The 12,785-nt window shown below is 36.3% G+C and overlaps 1 protein-coding gene across 2 annotated transcripts; it reads right to left on the bottom strand.

Annotated features, from left to right (window-relative positions):
* Positions 1–2,263: 2,263 nt before the first annotated feature.
* On the bottom strand, positions 2,264–7,882 carry LOC131934959 (uncharacterized). Of its 2 annotated transcripts, none has more exons than XM_059291232.1 (3): positions 7,539–7,882; positions 5,576–5,716; positions 2,264–4,599 (listed from the first exon to the last, which is right to left on the bottom strand). In XM_059291232.1, the coding sequence occupies exons 1-3, from the start codon at positions 7,621–7,623 to the stop codon at positions 3,347–3,349; spliced, it is 1,479 nt and encodes a 492-aa protein (XP_059147215.1). In that variant the 5' UTR covers positions 7,624–7,882; the 3' UTR covers positions 2,264–3,346. The 2 variants fall into 2 exon arrangements, with proteins under 2 accessions (XP_059147215.1, XP_059147216.1); XM_059291233.1 differs by having other exon boundaries at positions 5,576–5,713.
* Positions 7,883–12,785: the final 4,903 nt, after the last annotated feature.

Below are 12,785 nucleotides of genomic sequence, written 5' to 3'. Positions count from 1 at the left end.
TCTATTAACACTACAGAAATAATGTTAAGGAATGATATACAATTTGTTTTTAGCAACACCTACTTCAAAATTACATTAGACCAATTTCTACAGTAATGTTGGTTTAAAATTACATGAGACCAATGCCTACAGAAATGTTGTTTAAAATTACATTATACCAATGCCTACAGAAATGTTGGTTTAAAATTACATTATACCAATGCCTACAGAAATGTTGGTTTAAAATTACATTATACCAATGCCTACAGAAATGTTGGTTTAAAATTACATTATACCAATGCCTACAGAAATGTTGGTTTAAAATTACATTATACCAATGCCTACAGAAATGTTGGTTTAAAATTACATTATACCAATGCCTACAGAAATGTTGGTTTAAAATTACATTATACCAATGCCTACAGAAATGTTGGTTTAAAATTACATTATACCAATGCCTACAGAAAAATTATTTTAAAATCTGAGAAGACCAATGCCAACTGCAATAGCGAATGACAAAACATCATCCTATTAAGAGAGATAATTAAACGAGGTCAGTGGAAAAATTAAGGCCAGTGGTTAATTAACGTCTGGTGAGAACTGGGAGATAATGAACAGGTGTTAACGAGAGAACAACACTCCATCAACAGCCTGCTAGCCAGGTGAATATGTGATACATAATGCCTGACCAGTGAACATGGTGACCATTGGGCCAAGACATTTGTATTGAATCACTGCAGTTCTTTCTTTCACACTAAAACAGCTGGGGAAATTCATTAGGAGGCTATATGATAATCTTGATCACAGCCTAATTCTGTCTTAATTGTTTTGACCAGCACATTTAATTAATTTAAAAGTAATTTTAAATTAAATTTTAAAAAATGAAATTAAGTCCCAAACCAATAGAAAAATAATATTAACTATACCAAGTTAATATGTTTTTAGAGATTAGACTAATATAATAAACACATTAAAAAATAAGACAAAAAAGTTTTTGCATGAAAAAAAATGGAAAACTTAACCAAAGTAACAAGAAGTAAATAGAAGAAAAAAATGTATTTACTACATTTGCAGTATTCTTGAAATTTATGCAATCAAATAAGTGATTGTAGAAGAAATTAATGCAAGGAATAATGTGAAAAAAAATTTAAAGTTAACCTGAAATATTGAACAACAGCAAAGTGCTTACAATAAATCAATGCACAGTGTTTACAACTGATCTCATAGTAAATCAACATGTAATGTTTATTTTAAAAAATGAACAGAGAAAATGGATTGCTAAAAGTGATCTCTTGAATAGAAATAAATAAGACCATTACAGCATTAAAAACATTTGAAAGCTCGCTGGTAAAATGTTGCTTCTTACAACCATTTTAGAATTGAGCACCAAGGGAGACAATATGATGCTAGAGTAGAGTCAAGGGCAAAAAAGGCCGTTATCAAAATAACAAGTATAATAATCCAGTGTATTTGCTTGACAGTCTATAAAACAAAAAAATTGTATGAATGCATTAACTTTGCACATATAAAGTAAAATGCATATTTACTATGCTGTGTACGCTGAAGTAATTGTAAATTAAGAACACGAAAAGAACAGAAAAATAAATAAGACACATTAACAATAATCTTGCTACATATCTAAATAGGAAAAACAGACAGTTTTGGCCATAAGTAATTATCTTCCTTCAAATAACACATGTGAAGTTTCAAACAAATTTATAGGCACAGCAACTACAGTTATCAGGAATGCTTGGTGATAAGGTTTTTACTAAACTATTGTACAAACTACATAATAGAACACACACAAATTTCTAATTTGCTAATTAAATCAGTTTAAAAACTATCTATGTCACTACCCTGTATTAATCAACAACATGGTTGTTTTTAAAAATATTTTTTTTTAAAATAAAAACCTTTACTTCACTATGATCATAAATTTTACTATTATATCTCTATTTGTATACAAAGATCTAAAATTTAAATGAAAAATAGAATGTTATACATCATTTTTATTAACAGTGACTTAGTTCTGGGTAATACTGGCTGACATATTTAAGTAGAGATAAATAAATGGGAATGAACTTTGAATATCATTATCATAAAGAGTGGATATGATGACAGTGAAACAGAAAGCAAGAGACTCCAAGCATTAGGTTAAACTAAGCAGGCTTTTCATATATTATGAGCAGGTCACTTTAATAGCCGAGATTCTCCAAATGTATTATGTGAATAAATTTTAAGCAGTTTCAGTTTCAGTCAGTAAAATGTGAGATTTGAACAGTTTGTACGGGATAAAAACAGATCTATGTAGTAATATTGCTACCTTAGTAATGCCATCACGATGTATGTAATTTAACATTTTATTTAACAAAATAATTATTAACGAATTCTTTACAATACACAACAAGCAGTGATTGTTAACTTGCTCCTAAAACAATAACAATTGCTGACATTACATTAACATTATATTAATATGGCAGTAATTATAAACTTATTGGGCTATAGATGTATCAATATATATGTATAAATAATTATAACAAAAAAAAAAATAGCTTTGTGTAAATTAAATATCATGGCACATTTGTCACTTCTCATGACGAAAAGCATCATGACAGAAGGGAGGTAACTCAAGTGAGACAACATACCTGGCTCAGCTTAAAAATAACAGATCTTAGAGTAATAATATTGGCTTTAAAAATAGTAACAAAAAGCGTTATAATCATTCTATATCTATATCTGTCTAGTGGTACTTATAAAATCAATGATTCACATGTGAACAAAATTTGCTGTGCGCCAGAAATATCTGTATGGTATAAAGCAGTAAATTAGACCAACGCTACTTCTAAAAAAATTAATATAACAAACAATGTGAATCTAAACTAAAGCTGTTAATGTGCTTTTAAACAAATGGTGCAGAAGCTAAGAATACACAAGGAAAATTTTCAGATATTTAGAAGATCAAATGTTTAAAATTATCATACAATTTAGTCATTGATTTTTTAACTTTGTTTACACAAATAATCATGAATAAAATTCTATGACAGGAATGAGAGGTGAGACTTTTAACTACAAACTCAAAGTTTACCAACCTGGTAAAGTTAATCTAACACTAACTACATTTGATAAAATACTGAATATAATTTTTAACACTTGATTTTTCAGTCAATCAAGATAACTAAACTAAGTAGTCAAAACAAACTAACTAAATCTTTAAAATATTTCCTCCTTTAGAAGTCACAGCCTAAAAAGCAAGTTTTAAAAACTGCTACATTTATATCCATTACAAAATCAACTAAGATAGATTACTCTAATCTAAATCTAAATCTTTTACCGATAACAAAATAATCTAAGCTCACATCCAAAAAATTTACAACTCTAATTTTAACTCTTTATCATTAACGAGATAATCTAAGATAGTCGCTGTATCGGAGTAATGGCAAAAACCTACCTCACTACTCCCACAACTAGCAAATGAAGATGAGATCACTTTACCATTGTATAGAACACGAACAAAGCTTAAAGGATTTCTTTTCTCTAATGGAATGTTCATCAGTTTCAGTAGCTTGTCCACCTTTTCAGGCTTGTCAAGCGGACTGAGAAATTTTGGTTCATAAGTTTCAAAGACCAGTCTAGAGCCAGGCATCAAATGATTGCTGACAGTGAGATTTAATGATGCCAGAAGACTCAACATCAACAGCTCATCTACAGCTAGCAATTTCATATCCTGTTCCTCCGGTAAATCTTCACTGGACAAAATAAAGTTTTTTATGTGTTGACGCAGGGGATAGGTCAGAGACACCGCATACGTGTGAAAAAGTGGATTTGATGTTAAATACTTGTGATGAGTATCAGATGAATTGAAAATATTGGTTATATAATTAAAATGTAGATCTTTATTTTGATTACCAAAATTTGAGTTATCGAATTCTTGATTATTCTGTTTTCTGACAACTAGCTTGGGGTAAAGTTGGTTTAAAAGGTAATTTATTGCTTCCTTGGCAGTTGTTTCATCTTTCATCCCTGTTTCTAGTATAGATAATTTATTAGATTTCAGTAAATGAGTTTCTTGTTTATAAGATTCTGCTACGTAAAAATGAAGATCATCCTGAGGTTGTTTGACATCCGTTTTGAAATGAAAGTCTGACGGAACCTTGACAACGTCGCTATGAATGAACTGTTTCTCTGTTAACAGCCCGTACAGTAGTGCATTCATGCTGTGGAACAGCACCTCGTCCCCTACACTCTCAGCCAGACCCTGGCTCATTACATGTTGTAAACTTTTCAGCTTGCTCAAGTAAACCTTTGATAAATGCTCTCCAACATGGATCATGTGAAGTACGCCCGCAGCAGATAAACTCTCGCCGCGACAAGTTTCAGGATCAAACTTGAAAACTTTGAAAGCCGAATTAGATTTCCTTTTAAATTTTTCTTTTGTTGATAGAATTTCTTCAAAGCTTTCAAATTTTTCAGACTTGTGGAGCTTTAAAGTTTCTCTAAATTTACACTGGTGTTGTTTCTTCTCCCACAGTGTCGGGAGGTGTATGTGGTCTGGGGGTATGCGAAGACCAGGTGACACAACCACTAGAACTTTCTTTAGCAGGAAACCATTTATCTCTTGACCTGAACATTGAAAAGCAGTACATTATTAACTGGTCAAATTACTAATTGTAAGAATTCTTGGTTAAAGTTTCAAATTTATTTTAAAATGTCATGTTATAGGGACAACTCACTAGCCACATATCAATTAATGTTGAAGACACCAAGAGCTAAGCTAATCAACAACAAATCCAATGCTTTGAATCATCTATTTGAATTTTGCCCTTCTTAACCTCCTCTACATCATGGTAAGTTACCTAAACATATATTACAATAGTTAAACCCTCCTACATCTCTTCTTCTTCTTCATTCTTAATTATTAGTGTTGAAGGGGATCGAGATTTATCTGCCAGTGGGTTTGAACTCGAGACTTTGTTCGAATTTATCAACCATGAGCTTTTTGCCGACTCGACCACGCCTCCAACACAATTAAGCGTTACGTGTCAACTGGTTATGCGCCATTGAGGCCATTGACTCCGATTTCAGCCTGCTTTTCTTTTTGGATTTGCTTCCATAGCCTTTGTCCAACCAAGAACAAACTACAAGGCAGCAGTTGTTTAATTTTGGAGTTGTCTCTCCTAGAAGAGTGGCTGTCCCCAGCTAACGAGCCTCATCTGCCCGAGGGTTCGAACTCGAGACTTTTTCGGTTTAGCAACCATGAGCTTTACCGACTCGACCACGCCGACCCCCTAACCCTCCTACAGATAGCTAACAGTAGCATGGGTTACCCCCATCCTATCCACAAGTCAACACAATGGTAACAGGGCTAATCAGGGCTATTTAACAATGTAACAAAACACAATTTTAATACTACTATCGATGAAAATGGGATGGCATAGTCAGGCAAAAAAGTCTTGAGATCAAACCAAGGGATTGCCATCTTAAGTCCAACCATTTTTTATGGGTAACTGAGTCATTTTAGAGGGAAAAATGTCAACTCCACTTCACTTGCCCCATGGACTATGTCCAAAATGTAAACTACATGAAACAATTATTTTACCTTCCTGGCTAACAGAAGTGACAGGGTACATATCCAAGACACGAGCATGTCGGGCTAGTGTGGTAGAAGATGGACGTGCTGAGGACTCCTGAGATTGATTTGAGGCTGTTACTTGCAACACTAGGAGGATGTTGAATACTTCTGGAACAAATTTTTTTTTTAAATTAACAATATGAGTTCAGTTTGAATGAATAAAATAGACCCTCATAAAACATATATTTCCCAAAGTTCTGGGTTAGTAGAAGAATTAAAATTATCAGAAACGATGATTTATTGCAAGCGTGTCTCGTAGTTTAAGTTTAACAAATCTAGACTATTCAATGATTTAATTATTGTAGGAAAATTGATAAAACAACTTATGCCAATACATTTATTTATTTATTACATTGCAATTATTAGGAAGGCTTAGCCATTATCATTATGTAATTACTGTTATTTTAATGAGGATTCATATTAGTATGCTAATTGGAGTTATTTAATTAATTTAAGGTCAGGTTTGTTTAGTCATGTTTACTTGACTGCATTTTTTTAAACTCAGATAAACCAAAACATAAAATCATCCAATAATACAAAAAATAGATTTTTGTGTTTATAGATTAAAAATAATATTAATTGGCCTACTGACAATTTTTTAAGGTACTAAAAAATACTCAATACATAGGTAGGTTCCTAAACATATGCACTTTATAAACTATAAACTACACTTTTCTTAAACTGGTGCCTTGAATTTCCAACATATTGAACATAAAGTTTAATGTATGTATTGTTGCTAGACCTAATACTAACTTTATTATTAACTATTTTATAAGCTGAACTACGTCTAACTTTACTTTAGATCTCTCTATTGTAGGATTTAGAAGCATTTGTAATTACCCTGACAAATTATAAATTATTTTTAAGGCTATAGATTTAGACCCAGATCTATTACTCTACTTAAAAAATAGGCTTAGGCCAACTATCAAAGTTAAAGTCGAGACTTTTGGGCTAGCAGCAGAGGCGTAGCAATGGGGGGACAGGGGGGGACATATGTCCCCGGGCGCCGACCTTAGGGGTTTAGAAAAAGTAATCGAAAGGTTGAGGGGGTGGAAATCAAAAGTTTGAGGGGGGTGCAAATTGAAAGTTTGAGGGGTGGTGGGGTGCAAATCAAAAGTTTGTCCCCGGGCGCCGGGAAGGGTCGCTACGCCTCAGGTTAGCAGTCTAAATCTTTGCCGCTAGGAACGTCGCCCCATAGCTAGGTCTAGTCTATGATTTTTACAAGCTTTTATTTAGCTTGCTTCCTCTGTCTGTCGAGCTTTTGTCTGTCATCCATCATGGATTAAAAATGGCGAACGAAATTCTGACCAATTTCTCTTAAACTTAGGCAGAGGCGTGGCGACCCTTTCCCCGCACCCGGGGACAAACTTTCAATTTGGCGCCCCCCTCGGGTACAACCTTTCAATTTTCAATTTGCACCCCCCCCCCCCCCAAACTTTCCATTTGCACCCCTGCGATATATTTTTTATATTTATAATGCAAAACTGCAGCTAAAATGGGATTTTAATTTGTTTTTCCAACCCTTTTTGGCGCCCCCTAAGGTGGGCGGCCATAGTCATTTGTACCCCCCGCCCCCCCCCCTTGCTACGCCTCTGCACGTGGGTCAAGATAATGACAATGCAATCTGACATCAAATTTGATTTAAATGGATGCTTAATTTAGGCTATATTTTTAAAATTTATTAAAGTTAACTATAAACTATGACTAAGGCAAGTAAGCTAGCTAAAGTCATTGAATAGTCCTATAAACAATTATAAAGAAAAGTGCGTAAATTTTATGTTATTAGTAGGTCTATTGAATATCTTTAATAAAAGTTAAGTATGCCTACTGTTTAGAAGCTAGGTCTAGTAAAAATAAACGAACAAAAAAATAAATAAAAATAGAGCGAGTTTCTGGGAGGGGGGGGGGGAGTGCAAAGTAAATAACTCACGTAGGCACCGATTTAGGACGCGCACCAATGTCGAACGTTTTGATTTCTTCACAAAGTCACAACGAAACTCGACACTCAAATCCATCCCAGTAGCCGCTAAAAAAGAGCTCTGCTTTTCTGTGATTTACATCCTTTTATATTATCCCCAACTCCATTATGGTAAACTATTCACCCGCGACTTGGTGATGTAACAGGCAAAAAAAAATAATAACATGTCGCTAGCCTAGGTCAAGTCAATACAAACGACGTGCTGTTTAACTCGGAGCTCTTCGGTAAAATAAGTTCGGTAACTCAAAACAACCTTGAACTTTGAACTAGGCTAACAATTTGTTAAATCCCCGTTAGGTAAGACCTAGCTAGGCTATAGATCTCTATATTGACCCTAATATTTCATGATTTTATGTAACAGCGAGTAGTGTAGAGGTGAGGGGAGAGGATGGGGGTGGGACTGAGCCTGTAGGAGAGTAGGATCCGCCCCGGGCGCAAGGATTTTCTCCGCATTGATGTGTAGAGAAATATTTTAAAACAAATTCTCCAACCATGGGCATAAAGTCTTAACACTTAGGCTAGGTTTTATAACTAGGCCTGCCTATATAATATAGGGCCTACAGAATAGGACTACAGCTTGAATAGATAAAAGGACTAAGAGTAGTGCGGGCCACCCAAAACGAAGTATAACTAGTTTTCGTGAGGAATTCTACTTGTTCCAGTTACATAGGGCCTACACTATTAGACACAGCTTGACACCATACAGGGTGGGGTGCCACCAAACGAACCATAAGTTAACTATTTTAATTTACCAAAATATTTTTTCCTGTAGTATGAAAAAAAAAACCCTTTAGAACGTAGGCTGCCACTAAAATATAAAAGAGTAAAACACAAAGCACATTTTTTTTTCAACAAATTGTTTAGAAAAATAAGCTAAAATCAATAACGTGATTGATTTTTACTAAGGATTTAATGTGTGCGTCATGTCTTACGTTAAGAGAGAGATCCCCCCCCCCAACTCACCCTTCTCCACACTCATGCTTATTCTCGCGATAAAATATCATTTTATTGATACTATTAATAGACCTATACAATAAAACTTTTAGGAGTCTGTAATGAATATTATAGGACTAGTCTATTATGATCGAAAAACCATTTCATTCGCCTGTTTGATGGGACTTATGTAACACTACACAAGGGAAACAACCGAATCATGCGATCGATCTAACACATAAGTTATCAGATCTATCATCACAGCTAGCTTGGGTGTTGTCGTTATCTAACGCCCCACCCATCCTCAGTAACCCTTACTCATAATCCAGCTTACCTCAGCGTAATGTGAAGGTGAAAATGTTACATTTAATTCAAGATATTTCCACGCTCCGCAGAGCACCGAAGCAACAACTCTCAACGCATGAAAAGCACTTCATGTCGGCTATAAATACTTTACCTGGGAATACAGACAAATTTCTTTATGCTCTGACATGTCTAAATATTTCATTCAGAACTTGTTTTCCGCTCTATGATAGACCCCCCTTGATTCTCACCATACTTCAGATCAAAAAAATTAAATTCTCAAGTGGAGTAGAGAGGGTGTGTGGGCGCCCATTTTATGTCACCCTAGACACCCCATTGTTCATTATAATAACGTGCACATCACGCAAAGGGTTGATTCTCAAGCATTTAGGTTTGAGCAGTGGCGTAGCCAGGTCGGGTGTCACCCGGTGGGGCGCCTAATGGTGTCACCCCCATCCCCTCCCGCCCCTCGTAAGAAAAAAATGTATTTATGTATATATATTATATATATATATATATATATATATATATATATATGTGTGTGTGTGTGTGTGTGTGTATATATTCCATAAACACTTGTAAGTATGTGTATACGCATGCTTATATGTATTCAAATATTTTTTTTGTCTGGATTAATTTAATTCATTGACCCCCCCCCCTCCCCCCTCACGGTGCTTGCTTGAAACTGTGTTCAGATAATACTAACGCAGCCCCCCCCCCCCCTCGCTACGCCTCTGGTGCCTATCCCTAGTAAAGGTTTAACGTAAACCGATCTACCTGTAATAGAACGAGAGACACAAAGATTTGCACAAATGCCGTTTTCTCAAGTGGACATTTGCCCGTATGTGACAAAAGTAATGACAAAATGGAGATTTGCCGAATTAATTTGGTACTTCATAAAATATATTCTCACAACTTTATCAGAGATAGTTATATGGCATACATTAAGCATGCTCCATATTAAGAATAAATACAAATAACACAAGGCAGTAAAAAACAGCTGTAAGAGTTTTGAAATATGTGAATAGGTTTACATATTGAGGAAGTATAATAGACAAAGACTGAACGGTGGAGTAGACATGTAGACAAGATGTCTGAAGCCAAGTGAAGCTTTGCGTCAACATATATTTGGAAGACTTACTCAGAGGCGTAGCGATCCCCCCCCCCCCCCGTCAAGATTTCGATTTGCACCCCCCCTCTCGAGATTTCGATTTGCACCCCTCCCCCCTAAGGTCGGCGCCCGGGGACATATGTCCCCCCCGCCCCCCCCCCCCCCCCTCAATACGCTACTGGACTAACTTATTGAATATAACTACCCGATTTGTGTTAAAACAAAATGAAAACAGGGAAGTGAACGTTACGGTCATAATTTAGGCGGTAGTTAAAATGTTTTGGGTACCTAAAGTTAGGGAAGGTAAAGGCGAATTGACATGGTGCTGCTCACACTATCCCTTCATATCCCGAGGTCACAGAAACAGGTGAACTCTACATCACCTGCCCTATGAACCGCCAGGTTCGAAAGGGAACTGTTTTTAAAAATCTTAGATCATCCGAAAAAATAGGCAAATCACTTCTAAACGTGCATGACGTAGGAGTCATATGAAAAATGAACAAGCTTTTGTGCAGATAGGCCTTTATGCGGGCGGGAGGGGGGCTTTCAGAAACGACGTTATCCTTTATCTGATGCTTGACACTTCCCCATTACCATCTAGACGAGAAGTCACACCCACTGCCATTAGCCCCCACCCCCACCTCCCTCCCCCTCTCCCTCCCCTCTTTCAAATGACGTCACATTTTTTTTTTTAAAAACAAGATTTTTCATTAAGTGAACTTAGGCAAAATAAGCCTGATTCAATTTTATTACATATTTTTTTTTACAAACAAGGGATTCCAAATAGTTATTAAAAATGCTAAATTTCAGTTTCTAAGATTACATTTTAATTAACAAAAACGTGACGTAACATTATCTGTACACCTTGCAATCCTTCCCGACACATCGTCATAAAACTTCACCCCTCACACCCCCGACCCCCTTAGGGATGTGACGTAATTAATTTATGACCCCCTTATAGACCAGGAGCAATGTAGACATACACAATACAGCAACACATTTTGAGCAGACGTTTGGTACTAGGCCTGATTTAGTCGCTGCTAGAGTTTCTAGCACCGTACCACGACCTGCTACACCCAACCACTGCAGTGTTTACATTAAAGGCCAGTGCCTAACAATAAGGAACAGACAACTGGTGCTAGCAGGTTATAAATTTTAGAACAAACAGATACAGTTGTGTAGGAGTTAGAAGCTATCAACAAGTAGCTAACAGATATCTTTATAAGCTGTCGGGGCTAACAGTTACTAGCTGTCGGTTAGGGACTAACAGTTACTAGCTGTAGGCTAGGGGATAACAGTTGTAAACTATCAGCTAGGTGATAACAGTCATAAGCTATTTACTAGGGGCTAGCAGTTATAAATTATTGGCTAGTGGCTAACAGTTATAAACTATCAGCTAGGGGCTAACAGTTATAATATATCAGCTAGGGACTAATAGTTAGAAGCTATCAGCTAGGGGCTAACAGTTATAAACTAGCAGCTAGGGACTAACAGTTATAAACTATCGGCTAGGGGCTAACAGTTATAAACTATCAGCTAGGGGCTAACAGTTATAATATATCAGCTAGGGACTAATAGTTAGAAGCTATCAGCTAGGGGCTAACAGTTATAAACTATCAGCTAGGGGCTAACAGTTATAATATATCAGCTAGGGACTAATAGTTAGAAGCTATCAGCTAGGGGCTAACAGTTATAAACTATCAGCACAGTTATAAACTATCAGCTAGAGGCTAACAGTTATAATATATCAGCTAGGGACTAACAGTTAGAAGCTACCGGCCAGGGGCTAACAGTTATAAACTATCAGCTAGGGGCTAACAGTTAGAAGCTATCAACAAGTAGCTAACAGAGAATAGCTAACAGTTATAAGCATATGATACATAGGAGCAAAAATAGCTGCAACTATGGAAGCTAAATAGTACACTTTCACTGATAGAAGCTAAAAGCTAGGGGCTATCAGCTAGAAGCTACTAGCTAGGAATTATCAGTTATAAGCAATATCTAATAGCAAAGATATACAATAATATATAACTATTGCAGCTGGAAGCTAAATAGTACACTTTAACACAGGGGTCTCCAAACTTTTCAGCCCGAGGGCCGCATTAACTATCAAATATCAGTTCGGGGGCCAGAGTTTTTTTTAGGCATCTCTTCGGGGTGGTGCCCCCCCCCCCCACCCACCCACCGAAGAACGTCTACCGCCCCCCCTCCCCCATACGAAATATAATTTATATAGAAATATATACAAATGTTAAGAGTCCACCCCCCCCCCCCCCCACTCGAGGTCCAAGTTTGCTCTCAAATTATTTTTCACGTTATTCATTATTGAAAATGTTTATTCACACACGTATGTTGTTCCAAAATTTGAAAGGTACTTTGATGCAAAAGTTTTAATATTAGGAATGTCTTCCTTGTGCGAAAACTTAAGAAAACCCATCCGCCCTTCTTTGAACGTGTCTCCAAGGAAGTCATTTTCTTGCAATTCAATTACCTCCAGCTGCATTTCAATATTGCAACTGGCCACATTTGCTTCAAATTGGCTTTGAAACAGTCTCACTTATTCTGTCTTTGAATCCAAGTCAGAAAACCGCTACTGAAACTGCAGCTGGTGGTCTTTAATGATCTCGTATGTAAATGACGTGGGGAACTCAGTGGTTGCTTCAGCCGTAAAGACCTTGCAATGCTGAAAGTGTGTCAAGTTGTTAGCCTTTACTTGTTCCAAAATCATGACAAGTTTGTATCTGAAGGCCTTTATGTGGGTGTATAGATCAGAAACTAGATTTCCCTCTCTTGCCGTTTTAGGTTCAGAAAATGTAAATGACTAGTTATGTTTGCAGCAGAGGCCAATTTCT

The sequence above is a fragment of the Physella acuta genome, unplaced genomic scaffold, assembly GCF_028476545.2.
Source record: "Physella acuta isolate Inbredline_101_S28 unplaced genomic scaffold, ASM2847654v3 ptg000124l, whole genome shotgun sequence".
Taxonomy (NCBI): Eukaryota; Metazoa; Mollusca; class Gastropoda; family Physidae; genus Physella; species Physella acuta.
The sequence above is the reverse complement of the archived record's forward strand: the minus strand, read 5'-3'. Positions and strand labels throughout refer to the sequence as shown.